The sequence below is a fragment of the Siniperca chuatsi genome, linkage group LG14 (genome assembly GCF_020085105.1).
Source record: "Siniperca chuatsi isolate FFG_IHB_CAS linkage group LG14, ASM2008510v1, whole genome shotgun sequence".
NCBI classification, from domain to species: Eukaryota; Metazoa; Chordata; class Actinopteri; order Centrarchiformes; family Sinipercidae; genus Siniperca; species Siniperca chuatsi.
The window spans coordinates 2,614,847-2,637,197 of NC_058055.1; the positions used below are offsets into that span (position 1 = coordinate 2,614,847).

General features: G+C 37.7%; 1 protein-coding gene across 4 annotated transcripts in view; it reads right to left on the minus strand.

Annotated features, from left to right (window-relative positions):
- Window positions 1-802: 802 nt before the first annotated feature.
- opcml (opioid binding protein/cell adhesion molecule-like) overlaps window positions 803-22,351 on the minus strand; it is a 322,114-nt gene continuing 300,565 nt past the window's right edge. For 2 of the 4 annotated variants that reach the window (XM_044222971.1, XM_044222969.1), the window contains 4 exons: window positions 8,459-8,596; window positions 7,748-7,868; window positions 4,123-4,289; window positions 803-3,747 (listed from right to left, as the gene is read on the minus strand). In XM_044222971.1, the coding sequence (XP_044078906.1) occupies window positions 3,647-3,747; window positions 4,123-4,289; window positions 7,748-7,868; window positions 8,459-8,596 (527 nt within the window). In that variant the 3' untranslated portion in view covers window positions 803-3,646. The remainder of the gene's footprint in view (window positions 3,748-4,122; window positions 4,290-7,747; window positions 7,869-8,458; window positions 8,597-22,351) is intronic. The other 2 variants (XM_044222970.1, XM_044222973.1) reach the window with 2 other exon arrangements.

The following is a 22,351-nucleotide window of genomic DNA, read 5'->3' on the forward strand; positions in this document are numbered from 1 at the left end:
TTCTCTCTTTTGGAGTCTGGAGACCATCTTACCTGCTTTTATTCAAGTCTTGACTACTGTAACTCTCTTTATGTAGGAGTCAGTCGGTCTTGCCTGCAGTTGTTTCAAAATGCAGAAGTTAGGCTCCTTACTAGTATCAAGAAGAGAGACCAGATCTCTCCTGTACTGGCCCTTGACTGCTTAAATACAGAATGAATTTTAAGCACCAGCTGACATCCCCGATCTTGTCAATTCCTATTCTACATACAGACCCCTGAGATCCTCTGATCAGTTACTCCTCGCCATCCCATGTTTCCTGGTAAAGTCCAAAGGGGCCGAGACCTTTTCCATCCATGTCACAGACTGTGGGGCACTGTACAACTTCACTGTCAGAGCTTTCCAATTTATTGCCACATTTAAATCCCATTTTAATACCCACCTTTTTACTATGCTGTGCTTGAGTCCCCTTAATTATTAATATTAACTACTTGATTTTTTTAATTTTGTCTGCTACAATTATTAAACAAATTTTTGTATTTTTATTTTAAAATTCTGTGTAATGCACTTTGGTCAACATTTTTTTGTTGACTTTTTGTTTTAAATGTGTTGAATTTGATTGACTTGACTATTTAAACATAGACAGAAATGGAATAGTGGTAATCGTCTGTAGGTTTGTCGCTATGAGTGACATCTTTCACATGACACACAATCATTTGATCTGTTCATATAACAGTATTGACTAGTGCAGCTTTAAATAAAAAACAAGAACTTACGAGTGACAGTATATGGCATCATAGTCAGAACAAATGATTGGCAACTTGAATTCACATTTAACCAGTTTATGGACATTTTTGCAATCTCTCACTTAAATGATATGATGACTATATACCACAATAGTGACTACCATATGCTGAACCTCCAGTAAGGTCAGAAAACAATGCAGCCATCAATGGGGATCATACATTGTAAAATCAAGTGTTTGAAAAAAAATAAATAAATAAAAAAATCTAAATTGACAAGTGAACTGTGAATACTGCAAACTTTAAAATGCCCAGAGAATTATGCATTAAGGAGGATTATAGATAATGTGGTATGCATAAATCTAAAATCCTTAAACCATAAAAAAAACCTGACACAAAACAAACAAACAAAAAAAAATATATTACAACTTACACTGTTGTTCATGGTGCCATATGCAAAAATACACCTTAAGTAAATTCCAGTATCAGTTCTTTTTTATGGGGATTTTAAACAAATTGGTTCAAACTTACTGACATCAATAGTTATCATGTTCATCTGGGATGGAAAGGGTTACAATAACCCTTAACTTTAGCTTTTGGGGCATCTGAATCGCACCTGTCTCTTTTTTTGCAAACCCCTAAAAAGTTTAATCACATCCTGTGACATAGTCTTCAGCTGACTTGTTCACCATCATTACAAGCACATAACTTAACATGTGAGCACAACAAAAGCATTCCCATCAATACATCAATCTCATCCCTGTTGTTTTGTCTTCAACACACTTCTTACTCATAGGTATGCACATGAGTGAACTGGACAATAGCAGAACATCACATTATCAATCACTTGTGCTTTAACTATATTCTCATCACTGGAAATTTCTGTCCAAGGCAAACTAAAACAATCCTTTGAAAATGCATCCACCGACCACAGAACACAACAATCACTTCTGCAGTCTTAAGAGCAGCGTATGCTGTTTATCTTGGGGCAAACCAGATTAAAAGCATACATTCATAACACCCAACAAAACGTTTCACAGCAGCTACATGGAACATTCATTCAAGTTAACTTTACCATCCAGTCATTAATGAAATATTCTTGCCTGTGTCATTTGTGGCTTAGATGTGGACTGGAGCTGTGTGCCAGCTTTGTAGTTGAAAATATCAAAAAGACTCTCGGCCTCCCCAGGTGTATTCAAATTGAAGACATTTTAAATAAAGGACGTTTATCCAGCTTCTCTACCACTTCACATTAAAACACTTGATTGTAATGTTAATTTATATATTAAAATATGTGAAGAACCTAATTAAAGGAATGGACCACTGTTTTTGTTCATCTTAAGTATCCATTACTATACTAAAATCAACTTACAGACTGCTTAAAAGACAATGAAAGTAATCCATCCCAATGAACACAATGTCTGTTTTTATTGTTTTCTAAGTTGTGTTATTGTAGAGTGGTAGTGTAGTGCATACTTTTGATTTGCATTACCACACACTTATAACTTAACCTTAAGAACAATAGGATGCAGAGTTTACTGTAATGAATAAAGCAAATTCCCCTATATTGACTTTTAATTTCATACAGATATGAATGGGAAAAAAGATACTGCCTGGACAATCAGAAACACACATTTAAAAATCTAAAACTCTGGTATGCTTTTAGTAAATAAGATAAAACTTGCAAAAACACTGGCATGGTCCTTTCAGTACCTATATCTGCTCTTACTTATTGGTGGTGAATTCTTAGTGACTTAAAGCTTCAATTGCATCAAAGTCTACTGGTCAGCCAAGGGAACTTGAGGATCACTGTGGCTGCCTACGTAAAGGCTTTTATTAAATATCTTTGTATTTTGGCAAATTTGTGGGACGACTTCAGAGTAACATCAAAGTAAATCATACTAGTTGCAACTTTAAAGCAAGACTCTAAAAGCCAAAAACATCATCAGGAGTTTGTGGAAAATATTGTTTTACAAATTAAATTTGGTTTCCCCAATTAACTGCAGCACTTAGTGAGAAGTCAGTTCAGTGCCATGTTGCTAATTAGACCACCCGCAAACCTGACACTTGAATGATGCCATCAGCACTACCTGTGGGTTAGCAGTAAAGTTTCAATTCTGAGCATTTAGTTAAATTTGTCACTGTAGAGAACAAAGCTGCACACTGACCAACACTTCTGTCCTAAATGACACTTCAGTGTCAGTACTCAGTATGAATAAGCCATGAAGCTGCTATGACACTGTGATTAGGTGTTTCAAAAATGCCATTTGATAAGTGTATGCATTTTGAAAAACAGTGCAGGAACTGTCTGTACACATTTGTGCATTTTCTACACACACTACAATGGAAATAAAATGTGGATGCACTATGCTGTAGGACTTTGCCTGAGAAATCATGGTGTACTATTTATTATTCTGAACTGTTTATCATGAAGGATCTGTTACTCTGTTTTGCATACAACTGTAAAAATACAGTAAAATTCAACAATCACATTGCATTTTTTCCTTTTTTGTCATTTACTTAAAAAAGCTTAATGGTATTGTACAGATATTGAACAGGACATGACACAATAATAATAATCTGAATGTACACTTCAATATTGGGCAATAAACAGTCAACTATCAACAGTTACATGTATTTTTTTCTTTTTCCCTTTTCACATACAAAAAGGTTTGGGGAGACACAAACTCTGTAGTTCTACCGTCATCAAATTAGTGCATGATTCAAATTTTTCCCTTCCTCGGATTGACACCTCTCACTCTTGGCGAGCCAACAGAGAACAGACTCCAATGCAAAGCCAGAAAGAAACAGAAAGAAAACTAAGGGTGAACCACTGGCGCTCTTGGATTTCCATTCTTCTTGCAGGACTAATAGTCTGTTCTTGTTGTTCAATGCTGAGAGAAGCTTGGAGGTTGTCACATTTCATATCAGAACTTCAGCAGGTAGAGTAAGGTTACAGTCAGCAGGAGGCATACGGAGCAACGGGGCAACACGGCGGCCCCATTCACATCATGCATCGCACCAGGACCTGCAGGAAAATAACACAAATCTTCAGGGTTAGCATGTATTACAGTTCATAGCAGTGCTGGAACCATAGCTTTGCTTCAATATGAACTGTGATTAACTGGAATTCAAATGTTCATATAGCTTATTTTCTCAGCCAAATAGGAGCTTTTTATCGGTGCTGCAATTACCATGGAAACTAGTGAATGGTAGAAATTAAATGGTAAATCAGTGAATGACATACAGTGGGTGAACTTCATATCAGGATAGATTTTTTTATGTGCATGGCTGCTAGCATGCAAAGAAGTAGCCACAAAAAATAGTCCATTTGAAAATAAATTACTATACTTTAAACATAATTAACACTTTAATTCACAACAGTGAGCCTTTTTATACTCACCATTTATATTCTTACCATAAAGAATTATGCTTGCATTAGTGATTCCCATGGTGTTCATAGCAACACAAGTGTAGTTTCCATAATCTTCTTCCGAGACGTTGAAAAAGACGAGCATTGACTGTTTACCTTGATTCTCTATCTTAACCCCATTTAGTCCATTGAAGAGCCTGTAAGAAAGAAGGGAGCAGCTTTCAATGCATCTGCTGTTGAGCAGTAAAGAAAAGAAACTGTAACGGTGCTTTTCTTGAATCCTCTGAGAGGCCATGTGTCTGTTTGCTTAGGCCTTTTGTCAAATCTCTAGCACATGTACTTAAAATGTATATCTGCATTAAATTAGAAATACATTTACACCTGTGGGCGGTGAAAAGCAAAAAAAAATAATAATTTAGGAGACAATTCTCAGAGTTTTTATCAAGTTTATTCCTTAAAACAGATAAAGTAATCATTGTAGGTGATTTTAATATTCATGTGGACATTGATAATGATAGCCTTAGTACTGCGTTTATCTCATTATTAGATTCGATTGGCTTTTGTCACAGTGTACATGAAGCCACTCACTGTTTTAACCACACCCTCGACCTTGTTCTGGTATATGGCATTGAAAGTGAACATTTAATAGACTTTCCACAGAAACTTTCTTTATCAGGCCATTACTTAATAACTTTTGAATAACTTATCTGATATTGCTGTGACTAGATTCAAGGAAGCAATCCCATCTGCATTTAATTCAATGTTATGTCTCAATATAACAGAGGACTCCTATGCAAATCGCAGACCCCTCCCAAATTGACCGACACTTGATTCTATCGCTCCATGGTACAACCCCCAAACCCGCAAATTATAGCAAAAATCACGAAAATGTAAAAGGAAATGGCGTTCCAACAACCTGGAAGAATCTCGTTTAGTCTGGCAAGATAGTCTTGAAACATACAGGAAGGCCCTTCGTAATGCCAGAGCAGCTTACTACTCATCATTAATAGAGGAAAATAAAAACAACCCCAGGTTTCTTTTCAGCACTGTAGCATGGCTGACAGAGAGTCATAGCTCTATTGAACCATCTATTCCTATAGCCCTCAGTAATAATGACTTCATGAGTTTCTCCAATAAAAAAATTTTAACTATTAGATAAAAAATTCATCAAGTCCTGCCTTCAACCGGTACCTTAGAAACAACTGTAAAACCTGATATATATTTTTTCTGCTTTGCTCCAATCTTCAACTAACTTCAACGATTAATTCATCTAAGCCATCAACCTGTCTCTTAGACCCTATTCCAACTAGGCTGCTTAAAGACGTTTTACCCTTAGTTAGCACCTCTTTACTGGATATGATCAGTCTGTCTTTATTAACAGGCTATGTACCACAATCCTTTAATATAGCTGTAATTAAACTGCTTCTTGAAAAGCCCACTCTTTATCCAGGGGTTTTAGCCAACTATAGACCTATATCTAACATCCCCTTTCTCAAGGATCTTAGAGAGATCCTTGAGAAAGCAGTCACCAATCAGCTGTGTGACTTTCTAAATAACAATAGTTTATTTGAGGTTTTTCAGTCAGGATTTAGAGTGCATCATAGCACTGGTGACAGCACTGGTGAAAATTACAAACAATCTTTTAATTGCATCAGACAATGGACTTGTCTTGTTAGATCTTAGTGCTGCATTCGACACCATTGACCATCACATCCTATTACAGAGACTGGAACATGTAATTGGCATTAAAGGAACCACACTAAGCTGGTTTAAATCCTATCTATCAGATCGATCTTAGTTTGTACATGTTAACAGTGAGTCCTCCGTGCACGCCAAAGTTAATCACGGAGTTCCACAAGGTTCTGTGTTTGGACTGATTCTATTCACCTTATATATGCTTCCTCTAGGCAATATTATTAGGAAACACTCCATAAACTGTCATTGTTATGCAGATGATACCCAATAATATCTATCGATCAAGCCAGATGAAACTAACCAGTTAACTAAACTTCAAGCATGCCTTAAGGACATAAAGACCTGGAGGACCGGCAATTTTCTGATGTTAAACTCAGACAAAACTGTACTTGGCCTAAAACACCTCCGAGACACATTATCTAAAGATATAGTTACTCTAGATGGCATTGCCCTGGCTTCTAGCAGCACCTTAAGGAACCTCTGAGTTATCTTTGATCAAGGTTTATCCTTCAACTCCCACATGAAACAAACTTCAAGAACTGCCTTTTTTCACCTACGTGCAAAAATCAGGCACATCCTGTCTCAAAATGATGCCGAAAAATTAGTGCATGCATTTATTACTTCTAGGTTGAACTATTGCTGTTCCTTATTATCAGGCTGCCTGAATAAGTCCCTTAATGGTCAGGCACCATCGTATCTTAAAGATCTCATAATACCTTATTATCCGACTAGAACACTGTGCTCCCAGAATGCAGGGTGACTTGTGGTTCCTAGAGTCTACAAAAGTAGAATGGGAGCCATAGCCTTCAGTTATCAAGCTCCTCTCCTGTGGAATCAGATCCCAGTTTGGGTTCGGGGGGCAGACACCATCTCCACATTTAAGAGTAGGCTTAAGACTTTCCTCTTTGATAAAGCTTATAGTTTGTGGCTTGGGTAAGCCGAACCATCCCTTAGTTATGCTGCTATAGGCCTCCCATGATGCACCTCTTTCCTCTCTCCTTCTCTCCCTTTCCATCTGTATGCATTTTTATCACATTATTGCATGTTACTAACTCGACATCTTCTCTCTCCCATAGTTCTGTGCTTTCTCGTTTCTCTCCTCTCTCCTTCTGTCGCTTTCAGCAGGTATTTCTGCCTCCGGAGCTGCAGAGACTGGATGTGTGGTTGTGGGCCACCTGCTGCCCCCGTGTTCCTGCTCGACAACTGCTACTACAGTTGGCTCTGTTACTAATACTGACATTATTTTTCCTATAGCTGTCATTCCTATTATTATTTATTTATTAATATTAGCACTACAATTGCATTCCTACTATTTAAAAAATTCTAGGTGGTATTTGCATTGTGCCTCCCTCCCTTATTTCTTGTTTGCAGATGCCAGTCATTTATTTTATCAATGTCCTCCATCTTTTTGTTCATGAGGACTGATTGTGTCGACTGACGAGCAATGCTGCTGTCACCGTCAGAGACCATTGTTTGATAGTACAGTGTTTATATCAGTTTACCAGCTCTGGGGCTGCTCATAAATATATGTTCAGTCTCCAGCCTTCAGTTGGAAAAGACAACTATTATATAATATCCTGTAAACCCCCGAGCCCCACACCCCACTGACATAAACCAATTACAGTGTAAAAAAAATATTTGCCTTTGGTCTCCATGCCTGTTTTGAAAATGATTTGACAGGAGATTTTTTTTATGAAAATTATGAATTTTCATAATGTGATTAAAAGAAGAAAAATACAGGGCATGAAGGATTATCTCATTACATCAAAAGCACAATATATTTTAAACAAGGATATGTATAAAAAGTCATCACTTATCAACAAAGATGATGCAGTCTGGCTTATTTCAAATAAAGTAAGTCCACACCCTACAGCAGAATAGGTGTCTTTGTGTGTCTGTAATACTGACTTCAAACAATTCCAAGCCTGCAGAAATCACAGAGCTCAGAAGAGAAACTTGCCTGCGGTCTTCTTTGTACCACTCAAAATCTGCCCTCGGGACAGCAGAGGCTTCGCATTGCAGGACTCCTTTTTGTCCAACTGAAGTACCCGTACTCCTCGCTTTAGAAATGAAGGGAGGATCTATAAAACAAAGTGAAATAAGTTTTAAAATGGTGTCATACAGAAGGCAAAACCACATTGCTTGGTGTTTTGGGCTGCTTCATACTCTATTTCTTTAAATATGAATTGACACAATGATGAACAAGCAGCAGCCCGAATAATTCAATTCAATTCAATTTTATTTATATAGCGCCAATTCATAACAGACGTTATCTCATTGCGCTTTTCCTATAGAGCAGGTCTAGACCATACTCTTTATAATAAGACTGAGAGGGAGTTTGTTACATTATTTTGGACGGCATCCAGTTTCATCTTCACTCAACCTTGACAAACTATACATCTTCACAAAGCCTCATGAAAAAAAAAGTAAAACTGAGACAAAAGTTGCTTATTTTGTAACAGGAGTGCATGAGAGACAAAACAGTAAAATTAAAAGAAAAGAAAATTAAATGTTGAAAATTTAAAGTAAAAAATAAACTTCACACAGGCTTTTTTTTTTTGGAGGATATATCCAAAAAACGGCTATTGGCTTTTTTTATGTCCCCCATATGTCATGGACATAGTGTCCCCCCATATGTTTCCACCATGAATGTGATAGTTTTGGCCCTCACAGTTGACGGTGACTTGCACTGTCCTGACATCAGGGCTTGAGATGTCATTAGAAGCAATGCATTCATACGATCCTGACTGCTCTTTGGTGATGCCTGTCAGCTCCAGATGTTCCCCCTCCATCACAAATTTATGAGTGCCTGTGGAGAAACAAAGAAACAGAGGAGAAATGCATTGGTAAATAAGTCCTAGTATTAGTAAATAAGTGACCTTGATAATGTATGACCTTGATAGAAATTTCACTTCCTAAATGAGTGATACATATCACTGGTTTATCATATTGTATTGAATTACAGCAGCCTCTAATATACACAAAGAAAAAAGACGCATTGTCAAATACAGTATGTTGACCAGACCAGCCATCACTCTGAAGTGGCGTGTTTAGCCTGTGTATGCTTAACAGTACAAGAATCTGTAGAGCTGTGCCAGGAGTTATTTGTCCTGCAGCTATCTGTTTTTTAACTCCATTAGTGGCGTGGTTTTAGTGATGGCAATGTCGGTCGATCAGTCTGTCCAGACTGAAATATCTCAACAACTATTGGATGGATTGCCATATAATGTACAAACATTCATGGTCCCCAGAGGATGAAGCCTACTGACTATGGTCATCCTCTGACGCTTATGAACAAATACCTGCAAAACTGATGACATTCTCTTCTGCCTAAACTGCACTTTGTATTTAATGCTAATTAGAAAACTAAGATTAAGATTGTAAACATTATCTGCTAATCATCAGCACATTAACATCATTGTGAGCACGTTAGCATTTACTTCAAAGCACCACTGTGCCTAAAGTATACTAGGGTGGCTGTAGACTCTTAGTCTTGTTATCCTGTAAACCTTCCTACGGCCACACTTACTGGACTTGAAGACACAACATACAGCCTATTCATTTAGCAAAAGCTTGTCTCTAAATGCAGTTGTTGGTGTGGTTTGCCCCTACAATGGGCCAAGCTTTAAAAATGGCACCTAGTTTGTAAGTCTGTAAAGCAGGCTTTCGGCTAAAGATTTGTAGTCTCTAAGCCCAAGTGAAATTACTAATATCACTTGAGTAATTTTATTAGACTTGATGAAACTCCTACAGAGTTTACAGATAGTAGGCATTATACAACAGTTTTAAACAGGCTAAGTAGTAATCCACATGACTAGTAAATTGACTTTGACATATAAAAGCAGTGGGTTGCTCCTTTAAGCTGTGGATATAAACATGTACATTTAGTGCCTGGTTGTTAATTAACTTTAAATGAAAAGTGAAAGACTGACCCTTTATCCTGTGCAGATATTGTATGGTACTTTTGTGCTGGTGAGATGTTGAAAAAACAGTTGCCTTTTAAATAGAGGACTACCAGACAAATCGAAAGTAGTAAAGTAAAAACTGGCTGATCCAATAAGACATTACGATACACTATTTGTTGAAAAAGTAATGAATTTGCAGAAACCAGTGTAAACAAAGTCATGCACTGTTAGATACCTCTTCTTTTTATAGGATGATGTGTAAACTTAACAGATAAGGACACTCTTGTGATTATCCTTGTCAAAGATCTTAATAAAAAAAAAAAACATTCAAATCAACAGACCATAGTAGCAGTCTGTCCCTGAATTTGGGTTTTACTCTGTTTCCAAATGTCTCCAGAGGGCAGACAGCTCAGGGCATGTACTCATTACACAAAGAAAATAAACTAATTGCATCGAAACAAGCCCACTTGAGTAACACCACAAATTACCCCTGACACCAGCAATGTTAAAAGCGTGTTCTGGTGACAGAGAGACCTTAAGCTATTGCTGCGTGGGTGGGGAAATGGATAGGAGCACTAATCCCAATCAGCAGAAATGTCAATCCAGCAATATCTCAACATTAGCATAATATCATAATGTTTTCCAAATCCTCAGCTGCAGACACTGTTGCAGCTGGCTGGGGATTCACTGAAAAGGTTGTGGGCTAGGGATAATCAGCTTGTTGCATATAACTAAGGGAACTGCTAGCGCAGGTAATTGCACATTTTCATCATGGATAACTATATTAGGCAGACTGTGGGAGACAAAATGCTGTTGAACTACTAGCTGCTACTGTGTGACTGATTTAACGATGGCCACGGGTGGAAGGAAGTTTACTGTCAAATTATAATCTAATTACCTCATTGGCTTTGTCATATACTGGATTATTAATTTCTACAGTAGATTGCATGATTGTTTCTTTTAGTATATTATGCCTCAAAAACCTACAATTAAAAGGCAAATTCTGACTAAGTTGATGGTATAATAACTGGTAAATGGTCAAATCAAATTACCAAACAATTTGATGTTTTCAGCATATTTCTACTTCGATGCTGAAATTTTATTCAAACTCTCTAAAATGAGTGGTATTTTGAAATCTGTCCAACACGTTTCAAAAAGTGATATACTACATTAAATATTCTTAAAATTCCATCTTGGGTTACAAAAAAAATAATTTTGGTTTAAATAATATGTTCTACATTTCCTGATCCAAATGCTTGTTTTTGTGATTAAACATTTGTCTCTCTCTTATTTCATATTTAAAACTTTCAAAACTGATTCAGAGTTTGCTGCCAGCCTGAAACTGCTAGTTTTTGTCACAACAAATGAAGGCAAATACTGGTGTGTGGGTTTTATTAACATTCTGCTGATTTCCCACTCAACCCACTGCTGAGAGAAATGTGTGTGTGTGTGTGTGTGTGCGCTCATGACGACATTGTTAACAGTAACGTTTCAGCATTCAAACAACAATTTGAGAACAGCAGAAGTGAATAGAATATAATCAATATGCTATTAATTCCTGTTGAGAAACTTAATCATTACACATTATACAGAATACACAGCAGAGGTGACAAAATGTAAAAGTTTCCAAAAACTATAAGATAATTACCAGGCATGGCTACAATCTAGCATTCAAGTATTATAATATAAATGTCGATCTAAATTACCCAGATAAATGAATATGAAGACATCATAATTGTCACATATTATTCTGGATGAATCAATATAAAAACAATCACCATCATCATCAACACCCACATCAATGGTCTGCAGCGATGGCCATAATTCCAGCACAACATCAGTGCCAGTATAGCATGACTGGATGACTAATAAGAGAGCCATTAAAGTACCAGGTGGCAGCCGGCACAAATGAGTGTCTAAAAGCACTCAGCGGAGCACCTCAGCAATATTAGCCATTAGCTTAAGGAGCTCAGCTGCCTAGACACCACTCTGTGCAGCATTTGTAGAAAGATTACTGCAGTCCAATTACAAGCATTACAGTAGAAAAGACCAAAGATTGCAGGAAATGACTTGGTACCGTGACAGAAAGCAACAGGTCCTCTTTGTAACAAATTGTAAAAAAAAAAAAAAAATCTGTTAAAACCAAAAAAAAGGGCAATTTGTTAAAAAGTTAAAAAGGTGACCTACAATTGACAGAGACTGATGGGCACCAATTCTAACTTCACAGAAGAGGTAAAGTCTTTTAATTTTAGCTATCGATAGGCTTTGCTAAAATGTACTTTTCAGTAGAGAAGAAAAGCATGTGGTCCATGTTTGGCTTTTAAGCTAGTACAGTAGTCCAGTGGCTATTCAAATATGATTTCATCCTACTGGAACTGTACCTGAGCCACATTTTACAACCAGGGGGCAGTTTCACAAAATTTGCAAGCTGCAAATGCCTTTGTCCAATCTGACCCTGTAGCCATTTGTGATCTGCATGTAAGAAGTGCCTCTGATAGACAAGTGACCTATCCAAGGTGTGACACACCAGGGTACGTAAAGGTGCACATACTGTAGGATAAATGGATAAAGAAAATGGATAAATGTGTCCATGTTTCTGGGGTTTTTTGTTATCTGACATAACTGTAGGCCAGCTTTACTAAGAAAATGGAATAGCGCAAATATACAGTTCGATGTCTGAGACCATCAAGCTCAGAAAATAAGTGATTACATGGTGATCTTCCAAACATTTACTTTGACCGCCCTTCAAATGAACCATGATAAAAACTACTGAAATGACACAAATCTTAAGGTTTAATTGTATTATTAATGCAATAGGTGTCAAACGAACGTCATGGGAAATGACGTTTCAGACACAGAAAACAAAATAAATACACAAGCACATCAGCTCAGCAGGTCGGTTAGAGCAGGTGAAGGTGTTGATATGACTTATGTCTCAGCAGAATACTGAGGTAAACGCAGCTAAACGCACAAAGGAGGCCTAAATGCTAAGTGATTTCACAATGTATTGAATGCCAAGTTCAAATGGAAGTTTAATGAACACAAACCACACCTCGTCCCGTTTGGTTGCTGTTACAAAATAATCTTATACTTTTTAAGAATTGGTTTGTAGTTATATTGAGGGATACATTTTTAGCCATACATGGCTCTGGCAATCATGATGTCATTCTGTGGGTCAGTCAGTCAGTTGGTCCACCACTTTGGTTCAGACTGAATATCTCAACAATTCTTGGGTGGATTGCCATAAAATTTGTATATTCATGGTTCACAGATGATGAATGACTTTTGTGATTCTCTTTCCTCTAGTGCCATCATAAGGTTGATATTTTTGCAAAAATCAGGCACATCCTGTCTCAAAATGTTGCCCGAAAAACTAGTGCATGCATTTGTTACTTCTAGTTTGGACTATTGCAATTCCTTATTATCAGGCTGCCCGAATAAGTCCCTTAAGACTCTCCATTTGATCCAGAATGCTGCGGCACATGTACTGACAAGAACTAGGAAGAGAGAACATATTTCTCCAATATTAGCTTCTCTTCACTGGCTCCCTGTATAATATAGAATAGAATTTAAAATCCTTCTCCTTACCTACAAAGCTCTTAATGGTCAGGCACCATCGTATCTTAAAGATCTCATAATACCTCATTATTCGACTCTCTGCGCTCCCAGAATGCTTGTGGCTCCTAGAATCTCCAAAGGTAGAATGCGAGCCAGAGCTTTCAGTTATCAAGTTCCTCTTCTGTGGAATCAGGTCCCAGTTTTGGTTTGGGAGGCAGACACCATCTCCACATTTAAGAGTAGGCTCTTTGATAAAGCTTATAGTTAGGGCTGGCTTGGGTGAGCCGAACCATCCCTTAGTTATGCTGCTATAGGCCTAGACTACCGGGAGACTTCCCATGATACACTGAGCTCCTCTCTCTTCCTCTCCATATATATGCATTTTTATCCGATCAGTGCATGTTACTAACTCGACATCTTCTCTCTCCTGTAGTTTTGTGCTTTCTCGTTTCTCTCCTCTCTCCTTCTGTTGCTTTCAGAAGGTATTTCTGCCTCCAGAGCTGCAGAGACTGGATCTGTGGTTGTGGGCCACCTGCTGCCCCCGTGTTCCTGTTCGACAACTGCTACTACAGTTGTTGTTATTGGCTCTGTTACTAATACTAACATTATTTTTTCTACTGCTGTCATTCCTATTATTATTAATTTATTAACATTAACACTACACTTACATCTCTACTATTTAAAAAAAATTCTAGGTGGTATTTGCATTGTGCCTCCCTGAATCTCTATTCCCTCTATAGCCAAAGGGTCAAAATTTTATTTTGTCCAATACTTTGGTTTATGACCAAATACCTGTAAAACTGCATTCCATCAGCCTCAGATGTACTTTGTGTTAACCTCTTAGCATGCTAAGAGGTTAAATTAAGATGCAAATCTGTCAAATCTGAAAAAAACAGGTGAAAAAGCCTCAGTAAATATGACCCAGCATATTCTGCACACATCAGTACAGTTCAGCAGGCACATTTTGCTAACACAAGCAGGAAAAGAAAAAGTGGACCACAACAGACTCTGGAACAGAGGTACTGCCTGTGACCTGGGAATGGCGTTGTGTATAATTTTATCTGTCTGTGTGCTAACGCCTCAAATCCCAAATTAGCATGTTTACATGTGGAGGCCTATCCATTAAGAGGCTACTGGGCAAACACAGAAACAACCTGAAAAAAAGAACAACCTGCAATTACCGTTAACTTCTGTGTGATATTGCACTGGCCTCTATTTTCACGCTTGTTTGGGTCTATTGTTTTTAGTGGAATGCACACAAAGGTGTGACTGCAACTGCTTATCGTCATTCAAAGAGTTACTGGGCTTAAAACGAAACAAACAAACAAAAATATCTACTTACAGCAAGCAGTTATTTAATTGAGCAAAATCTTTGCTCAAAAAGGTAACAAAATAATTACTTTGAAAAACTACTTCAAAATATAAGTATAAATATTCAGTCCGAGTCATTCAGTATTCAGCGTGAGATATACAGTATTCAGTCAGGGACATAGCTTTAAATATAATTTGGACTGTACTAGTCAACACCAGATGTACAGTATGAATATGAATGAGTCACTATAAATTATATATCATTACTGTTAATTAAAACTTTCATCCAGTGTTCTGTTCTTCATGGGGATGGAGGTAAAGCTTTGAAAAACTGTGACTGGTAAGGAAAACCATTAAGTCCATTAATCATGCCAAGCAATTGTCAGTTTCAATATGGAGCTGCAACATCCTCAAATACAGGAACAGGCAGATAAATTGAAGTGTCATTTTTGAATACTTAATTGTCAACCTATTTCAGTTCAATAAATAGCTGGATACAGAACGTGTATGTGTGTGTGGTGGAAGAGAGGGTTGGTCCTTTTCAGAGAACAGGGATGTGGGACAGGAAGTCACTTGCCCGAAAAAGACACTTGAGGACACTTGATGTGGAGCAGTGTGTCTGCGCTGTCAACAGCCGGCAGGTAATTCTAGAGTTTCATGGTCTCTAACCATTTCAGAGCCCTGTGGTCATTCTCTAAGCTGAATTCTGTACCCAGCAGACGGTACTTGAAACGGTCTATGGTCCATTTGATGGTTAGACACTCCAGCTGCCCTGGTGTCTCCCTCAGGACTGGTTTCCTGCTGACACCAGCGACTGGCCTTTTCTCTTCTCCCTCACCTTGCCGTCACATTCTACAAGTACCTCTGCCTGAGGCATCAGTCTGGGTGTTGAAGGGCACACTAAAGTTTAGTTGCATCTGCTATTGTATTTATCCTTTTTTGATGACCTTCTTGGACCACCTTCACTCTCCTTTCACTGCTTCTCTTGGGACTGAAACCACCGCTACAATATGAAGGCCAGTGTAGCCATATCCTCTGGCACTGTTTGGTCTCATAGGAGGCGGCTGGGTGCAGGCAATCCTCTTACAGCACCTTCCTCCTGTACCTGCACTAGAAGCACTTTCCCCAGATTACACACTAGTTACATTTTTTTCTTTCCTAGAATGGCAGTTTTTAGAGCATTTCTCGCACCAAATGTAGAGATAAAGCTTAAGAATAGTAATCACAGTTGCAGATGTGACAGTGTCAGGAGAAAAGGATTGTCAGAGCTCCATTGTACTTAGAAATAAATACGTTTCAGGGACTTAAGACCTTTGGTCAGCAACAAAAACTGTTCAAAGCTGTTCAAATAGTCTTTAAAAACAACTCAAAAATAACTTAAATGAAAATCTTTATTTCCAAGGAGATAAACACCCTTTTCTTGTCCACTGACAGAGCCATATAATTGGCAGCATTGATGTAGAACAGCAGCTTGTGCTGAGACTGTGGACATGATCAGCTGGCACCTTATTTAAAAGGCAAGATGACTCAAACTGTACAGATGCTTTATGAAGTATGTACGTTAGCTGGAAGCCATGTTTGCACTTGTTTCTGGGTAGTCTCTCCTCTCCCTTATACCCTTATTCCTCTGCTACATGCAGATGACTGCATGTAGCACTGCAACGTGACCGATACAGTGTATGGATGACAGAACTGGGCACAACATCCCTGCACATGTCCCATGAGGCTCTAACAATTACCACACTGCTGCAGAGATGCTGTGATAGCGCCAGTCCCATGAGGTTGAGTGCATTACTTCTGTAGCCAGTTTTCTGCTGTTTAATTGTTTGATGCAGTTGTCGCAGGTGAATATTTATGCAAGCATGCATTCTTGTGTAAATCAAACTCTAAATCAAACTCACAAAAGTAAAACTACTTTTCTTGCCTATCATTCTTTACTGGGGGCTGAGACCTTTGGTAAATGAAAGGATTTGTTAAAATCAATAAGGGCTATGGTTTTACCTGTTGATTAGCTGTGCTTGTTTTGGGGAATTCCATACTCTTCCAGCCCTGTCCTCCGTCAAGTTAGCCCAGTAAAGGAATTCAATCCATATTGGATGATTCTGCATCTCACATTTTCCAAGTCCAAACTCAACATTGGTGCTAATGCAGAAATTAGTGTGCATCCTCCTTGTAGCAAGGCAGAAAGTAACTATGCACTCACACCAGAAACTTTATGAGCTACAAAAACGGCCAGCAGTCATTCATTTTCGGTCGGTTTAACAAAGATAGACTTTAACTATGGCTTAGATCCCTTTCACAAAGCTGTCTAGTTCTTAAATATCTTAAAGAGTAACTTAACACCCCCTAAAAGTTTTTTGCTGACCTCCAGTGGTTTAACTTCTCACCTTGCTGCAGTGACACCTGGTGACATCACATTTCTGACCACACCCAACTACACCCATCAGTGATGCTGGGGAGCAAAATACTGCTTTTCAGCCAGGTGTTAAATTACTCTTTAAGTAGTTAAAATTGGACTTTTTTCAAACTAAATAACGTAGCGACCGAGCAACTGCTCAGCTCCCTTTACTCCAGCAGAAAATGTTTGCCTTGTGAAAGAGTTCAACAGTTACAAGGACATTTTACTGGGAAAATTCAGAGAACAATACCAAAATATTGCGTCAGCAGTAAATAGTATCAATCCTTCAGTCAACAGGTGCATCAAAGTCAGGCTCAGGATAACTTTTTAGGATTAAAATAAGTCATTTTTGTGAACCTCTAACTTGTATAAGACTAATCTAAGAGTAAAATTAAGACTGACCTAACACTACATACCAGTCTAAAATCTTCTAATAATATTTCAAATCATTTAACAATACTTACTAAATGGAATTACATTTGAAATTCATAGTAGTATATTTTACTATCAAGATATGAAATTAAGATTTTTTATAAAATGGAATGTTGACCAAACTATTATATCTCTATTTTGGATTTTCTATTTATTATGTTACTTTTTCTTTTAGGTTGACATGTTACAACTATTCATGTTACAACTTTTGATCTGCTCGTCCCTCTCCTATCCACCTGTCTCATGAAATAGATGTGAGAAGTGTTCTTCTGTTTTGAGGTTGACATGTTAAACAGTCTTGCAGTATGTAACAGGAAAAATCTTTATTGATGTGTGCAAATATTGCATACTGCACCTAATGTATATGTCAAATATCGCACGTATCGCATGTATTAGTCTTTTTGTCTGCATGTATATACAGATCTATCTATCTATCTATCTATCTATCTATCTATCTATCTATCTATCTATCTATCTATCTATCTATCTATCTATCTAAACTTCAGCTGTGATGTAACTTCAGATCTTGATATTGTCTGCTTGCTTCTGTCTGGTAAAATACTTTTCGTGCTATCAGGTTTACTCTCACTTGAAATTATTTGCACTGTTATTTCTTAAATGAATTAACTCAACACAAATAACACAAATCGTTCTTGAGCCCAGTACAATTTAACAATATTAAAATATGAAAAACGACATGTTGTGAGCACTGTGAGAAAAATGAAGACCATCATTGTGTATTTATAAAATGTAAAAATGTGTATTTTCACAAAATATGTGCTGTCAGAGGGATTTTTTTTCTCTTTTGCCCTGCTCTAATTTGTGCCAATCTGTTCTTTTTACACCCAAGAGCCTGGCATTTGGAAACAAAACCACATATATTTTTGCAGTGAAATGCCTCAACAGGAGTTGTATGCGGGTACTTTTGTATCTTTATTATGCAATAAAAAAAATAGATGAGAGCAAAACTATTGAAACTGCAATTTTTAATTGCAAGTAAAATTAATTTGATTTAAAATGTATTGATGAAAACCCAAAAGTTTTGCTTTTGAAACCGAAAGCTTTATATTTGAAATGAAAAGCTTTGCTTTTGAAACAAAAAGCTTTGCTTGCTGTTAGCTGACTCGTGGGCAGGACCTACAGTTGAAACCAGATATTTACATACATCTCAGAAAAAAAAAAAACACAAAAACTTTTTTCTTTACTGTCATACATTAAATCAGAGTAAACTTTGTTTTAGATCAATAAATATTTTATTTTTTGCATTTGTTAAATGTCAGAATTGAGAGAGGGAGAATTTTTCCGTATTTTTTTTATCACTTTCATCAAAGTCAGAAGTATGCATACACTTCCTTAGTATTTGGTACAATTGCCCCAAAACTGCTTCACTTGGGCCAAACGTTTTGGGTATCCTTCCACAAGCTTTCTACAATAGTTTGCTGGAATTTTGGCCCACTCCTCTTGACAGAACTGGTGTAACTGGGTCAGGTTTATAGGCCTTCTTGCTCGCACTCGCCTTTTCAGTGCTGCCCACAAATTTTCTATGGGATTGAGATCAGGGCTTTGTGATGGCCACTCCAATACCTTGACTTTGCTGTCCTTAAGCCACTTTGTAACTAATTTGGAGGTATGCTTGGGGTCATTGTCCATTTGGAAGACCCATTTGCGCCCAAGCTTTAACTTCCTGGCTGATGTCTTCAGATGTTGCTTCAATATATCCACAATTTTCTTTTCTCATGATGCCATCTATTTTGTGAAGTGCACCAGTCCCTTCTGCAGCAAAGCAGCCCCACAACATTATACTACCAACCCCATACTTCACAGTTGGGATGGTGTTCTGAGGCTTCAAAGCTTCGCCCTTTTTCCTCCAAATATACCGTTTATCATTATGGCCGAACAGTTAAAATTTTGTTTCGTCAGACCACAGTACATGTCTCCGGAAATTCAGATTTTTGTCCCCATGTGCAGTTGCAAACTGTAGTCTGGCTTTTTTTTGGTGGTTTTAAAGTAATGGCTTTCTCCTCCCAGAGTAACCTTTCAGCTCATGGTGGTGCAGGACTCGTTTTACTGTGGAGAATGACACTGTCTTACCAGATTCAGCCAGCATCTTCACAAGGTCTTTTGCTGTTGTCCTGGGGTTGATTCGCACATTTCGCACCAAAAAACATTCCTCTCTGGAACTCAGTATCCGTCTCCATCCTGAACGGTATGATGGTTGTACATTCCCATGTTTTTTATACTTGTGTATTATTGTCTTAACGGATGAACGTGGGACCTTCAGGCATCTGGAAATTCTACCTAAGGATGAGCCACACTTGTGGAGGTCCACAATTATTTTCCTGATGTCTTGGTTGATTTCTCTTGATTTTCCCATGATGTCAAAGAAAGAGGCTCTGTGTTTGAGGTGTGCCTTTATATGCATCCACAGGTGTGCCACCAATTAACTCAAATGGAATCAAATGGAAATTAACCTATCAGAAGCTTCTTAAGCTCAGAATGGAATCATCTGGAGTTTTTTTTTTTTGTTTAAAGACACAATAAACTTAGTGTATATATACTTCTGACTTTGATGAAAGTGATAAAAAAAATACATCAAAATTCTCCCTCGCTCAATTCTGACAAAAGCCATCTGCCAGGATTGTATGTACGCTCTATCAAGCATACACAGGTAATGGTCATTATTATTTTTCATGATCATATTGTTGTATGTTACCAATTTGAACTTGCAAGAGAAGTGCGGAAGAACGATGAATTTAATACCTGTACTTTTAACATTTATGGATTTTTTATGCTAAATTTGTTTCAGGATGCCTCCCTGACCCATCAGTGTTGTCCCTTGGGGAAAAACTAAAAAGCCTGAGACCCCAACTGCTAATATCCTCGGTGCTGCAAGGCTTGTCTGAGCTTTTACTGGTTGACTCCAGGTTTTGACCTGTGGCGTGAGGTTCACCACCGGCCATGTCAAACACCCAGATGCCCCAGCATTCCCCAAACGTCCTGTGGATGGTGCCAAATTTTCCAATGCCGTACACTTTGTCCCAAACTTCCAACAGTTCTTTCATTTGGAGAGCCGAAATGTCACACAGGAGATTGCAGCTATGATAGAGGAAGACACACAAGAGCAGTCTCAGTGTCCATCATGGAAAGAAATGTGCCAGCCCAGAGTAACAGCCAGTAGGTTCTACGAGGTTTGCCATGTGTGAGGGAGTAAAACAAACTAGTGCAATGAAAAGGGGCCTTGAGCGTGAACCTCAGAAGCTTGAACAATACTGAAAACTGTTCAATATAAATTTCTAGAAACAAAATAAGAGATGTCACACATCTCGATGCTCCTCACCTTGCTGCCAGCCCAGATGCAAAGGTTTATGACCCTAATGTGGCTCCTAGTTTTGGACTTGCAGAATTTAAATGCCCAGACAACTGTAACATTTCTGAGGCGGGCATGTCAAATGTGTGAATGGCCTGGCAATAACTGGATTGAGCTGGTGTGATTTCATTACTGACACTGCGGAGGACATAACAGTTGAAAGAGTCTGGAGGGATGATGAAATGATAACAGATGAAAGAAAAGATGGACTTTTACTTTTTTTATCTTACCTGTATATCTTGGAGCCTATATATGCAAATATTTCAAAATGTATAAATAAATTCCAAGAGACATGTTTTGGGGTTTTACGTATTTTAGTAAATGGATAATTGTCAGTGGGACTGGTCTTGTTAAACAATGTAGAAACAAATATTAAAACTTATTTTAGCTCACGAGTGACTGTTCTTGGCAAGTTCTATGCATACACAATTGTATAGTTACTGTATTATCGTATTTGTATTACTGCAGAGCTACATAAAAGACAGTTGAGCAGTAAGCTCATCTTACTTACATTAACCTACAGTTGATCATCATATCAATCAACAAATTATATCAAACATGAATTCATACTTTTTGTGTATCTAATCTTAAGTAAAAGTAGAAATACCATGGTCAATACTCAAGTAAAAGTCTTGAATTCAAAATGTAGTTATTTAAAATACAGAAGCATTATCAGAAAAAAATACTTAAAGTATCAAAAGTAAAGTACTCAGTATGCAGAATGGCACCTTTTAAAATGTTTAATTTATTATAGAATATTACATTATTCTGATTTTATCACTAACAAATACATGTAAGAATATTTTAATGTTGTAGTTCATCAATGTGGAGCCAATTTTAGATTACTTGTATACCTCTGGGTAGATCAGTAGCACAGTACTGCATTATGTCATATGAGCATATCATATTTTTTATGAGAAAAGTAACTTTAAGTGTCAAATAAATTTAGTGGAATAAAAAGTACAATATTTGCCTCTGAAATGGAAATACTCGAGTAAAGTACAAGTATGTCAAAATTGTACTTCAGTACCTGAGTAAATGTACTTAGTTACATTCCACCACTGTCTAAAGTATAATTCATTAGTGGCTACAACATTTAACAACAACACATTCAAACTCTGTGCAACAGCTATGTGACCTTTCAAGAGGCAATCAAGTGGTCCCTGAAAGTTGGTCATCAAGCAGCATTTGGTCCACAGCTGGCTGACTGTCCCGGACAAAGTTAGAGGAAGAGTGTTTTCCCAGATATGATTCTCTTTCACTCTTCTCATTGCTCTTTCGACATAAATTCGAAGCCGAGCTATGGCTTGTGTTTTCAGAGCGTCTTCTTTGCTGAACTGTACTGTGCTTTTAAAGGGGGGTAGGATCAGCTTTGCTCAATGGTCAGCCAGCTTCTTCTCAATGGTGAACCCTTTGTCTGCCATGCAGCCATCTCGCGGCTCCGGTAAGTCAAGTATTCCACGCCGTTCAGTGATCAGTCATCTTGAGAATGATACAAACAAGCAGCCATGCTAGTAGTAATGACTTGCTTTAATATATCATCAGTTATTGTCAGAGTTTTACACAATGTTGCACAAAGTTATCTGGGTCCGT